Source organism: the organism of the source record quoted next, unplaced genomic scaffold (assembly GCF_019419815.1).
Source record: "Pyrus x bretschneideri cultivar Hongxiangsu unplaced genomic scaffold, Pyrus_bretschneideri_v1 Contig4, whole genome shotgun sequence".
Taxonomy (NCBI): domain Eukaryota; kingdom Viridiplantae; phylum Streptophyta; class Magnoliopsida; order Rosales; family Rosaceae; genus Pyrus; species Pyrus x bretschneideri.
In genome coordinates, this window is record NW_025999723.1 from 1,720,444 (window position 1) to 1,723,084 (window position 2,641).

The window sequence follows — 2,641 nt, forward strand, 5'->3', positions numbered from 1 at the left end:
TTAAGGCGGACGGCACCCTGAAAAATTGAATTGAACTGAAAACCCTAGAAATACAGTTTGGTTTCTTCCTCCCCCAAATTTCCCTCCATGAAATGGGACATGGAAGTCGAAGAGATCGAGGCAGTCCTCGAGAAGATATGGGACCTCCACGATAAGCTCAGCGACGCCATCCACTCCATTTCCCGAGCTCACTTCCTCAACTCCGTCAAGTCCCTCAGAAGTTCCGGTAAGAAGAAGCCACAGCAGCAACCCAATGACGACGCCGCCGACGAGAACCGGGCCGGCTACGTGTACTTGAAGGACTTCCGGGTCGAACACGACGATGACTCGGCGATTCGGGAGGCCAAGAGCCTCAATGCGATTCGCACCGCGCTCGAGAACCTCGAGGACCAGCTCGAGTTTTTCCATGTAAGTTCGTGGCTTTTTCTAGGGCTTGTTTGGTTATGTTGTGTTTGGTTGCTGAGAAATTTGGTGGAAATTTGAAGATGAGTGATGAAATGCTTGATTGGGTCGGTTTGAGATGTATTCATTCGAAATTAACCTTGTAGATGTATAAATGCTTGGATAATGTAAATAATAGCTCTTTCGGACTACAAATTTTCAAGATATTTATCGGTCCTGTGTAATTGTAGTTGCTGAGAAAATGGAGAAACAAAGTGGAAAAATTCTAAAGGAAAAATCAACGTATGATATATGGTTCGTGCTGTTGTAATTTCATAAATTCTGCAGCAAATAGGCAAATGCATACAGCTTATGAAATTATGAAACTTGATCTGCTTGTGTTCCTTCGTTTTAAGAGTGATTTCAGAAAGGCAATTGAAGTTCCGAACATGATTAGCTGATGTTAGAAAGACATAGGATCGGGATTAGTTCCGTAGAGCAAAAGACGTTGTGATGAGTAAGGGATAATAAACACAAAAGGTTGTGAAATTGCTGGCAATTGTGTAGGATGCGCTTTACGCACTAGCACACAAGTCATAAGGTCGAGTGGTTGCAGGGTAAATTCTTGAATTTGATTGTGCTGAATGCATTTCATGTCCAGTTTTGAACTCCATGCTTTATAGTTATATTGGGGCTTTGTTGTGTGTTATGACGGTAGCATTGCATTCAAAGGGTGAAGTTCTCTGTGTTTCTGTTCATGCTGTGTCGCTTGCTTTGTGAAACTCACTGTTTGGGTTTCAAATTTGCGAATTGCTATTGGGTATATTCTCAACTCAGCTAATTTATGTCAGTTTTTTTTTCTTTTAAAGACTGTGCAGGTGCAGCAGCGGGCTGAGAGAGATGCTGCGATTGCACGCTTGGAGCAGAGCCGTATTGTTCTAGCAATGAGATTGTCTGAACACCATGGTAAGAAGTACCAAGTTATTGAGGAAGCTCTTGCCTTTGTTGGAGATGTCTGTGATGCAAGCCGTTTAGTTTCTCCTGAAAGTCTTTACGGTCCTCCGATCAGTCCTTCTGGTGAGAAGTTGGTGGCCTCTGAAGGGAAGAAGTCTAACATTTTGATCAAATTTCTCATTTCAAGTATCAATTTTGCTAAAAGAACGCTTAAATTGGATAACACGGGTGGAATACTTGGAAATGCTGCATTGGTGGCATTTAGCATGATTGCATTGGTGCATCTGAATCAAGTAGGTATTAAGGAGCATCCACAGAAGCTGGAAGATAAAATCCACATCAACAGAAATGCTAGAAAAACTTCACCGTCTATTGGTCGCTACAGCAACTTGGATGTTCTATTAGCCAGGGGTTAGCTCTGAACTTAAAAAAATTCTGCGGTAGGGAATCCAGTGGTAGGTTGCCGGACTCTTGTTATTGTCGGATTTCTTCCCACGGAAAGTTTTGGAGAATTTGACAAGAAGTGTGGTAACTTGTAAGCCCACCGGCGGTCCTCGCTCAAACTGTAGTGGTGACGACCCTAGCTGTATACAGGTTGTCTGGCTTCTCTCCTGTTATTATTTCAAATTCGTTGTGTATATCTCCAGATTACTGAAGTCCGTCTTTCCTTTTCTTGTCTATTGGAAATTCAGAGTATATCCCAGTTATGGTGATACGTGATTGTGGATGTATGTCATTCAATGGTCTGTTGCAAATCCAATTCACTGTCGTTTGGAGGGAATTGAAAAGCGATATATTTTCTTAATCGGCAACCATCTTTTACCTTCAAGTTAGACGCTTTTTTTTTCATTTTTTTCTTTTAACATACCTTGAATTTATTAAATCTTACAGAGAAAACGAGTCCTCTTTGTTGTTAAAATCAGCATCATCTCTGTCACTTAGTACAACGGTCTTCATTTGTAAGTGAGGGGGTTTTAGGTTTGTTTTTTGCCAAGGATGAACTTGAACAACATTATTGCTAGTGTATTGTGAGGTTGAGTCCACCCTCTTAACCTAAGTGTAGATAATATTTTTTGTTAAAAAAAATAAAATTTCAACATCATCTGTATCCTTGATCACTTTGAGAAACTCTCGGAATTAACCTAATTAATTACTGTTACCGACTAGTATTACGATATATCAATATTTCTTTTCACTCGTGAGGTTTCACGTTATGCTCACATGAATAACGAGAGCTTATAATATCTGTGTGAATTTGGTATCTAATTTGTTCATTGTGTGGTTTAACCCAACCCTCCGTTACTAT

General features: G+C 40.6%; 1 protein-coding gene across 1 annotated transcript; it reads left to right on the forward strand.

Moving 5' to 3' along the window:
* LOC103958170 (plastid division protein PDV1) lies at nucleotides 1–2,140 on the forward strand. Its single transcript, XM_009370413.3, has 2 exons — nucleotides 1–408; nucleotides 1,251–2,140. Exons 1-2 carry the CDS (start codon nucleotides 88–90, stop codon nucleotides 1,749–1,751), a joined length of 822 nt encoding a protein of 273 aa, XP_009368688.2. The 5' UTR covers nucleotides 1–87; the 3' UTR covers nucleotides 1,752–2,140.
* The last annotated feature ends 501 nt before the right edge of the window (nucleotides 2,141–2,641 follow it).

Bases quoted from the DNA above. Each gene is read 5' to 3' on its own strand.
- LOC103958170 (XM_009370413.3), top strand. From the start codon at position 88: ATGAAATGGGACATGGAAGTCGAAGAGATCGAGGCAGTCCTCGAGAAG. The intron at 409-1,250 runs GTAAGTTCGTGG...TTTCTTTTAAAG, and splicing joins ACCAGCTCGAGTTTTTCCAT to ACTGTGCAGGTGCAGCAGCG.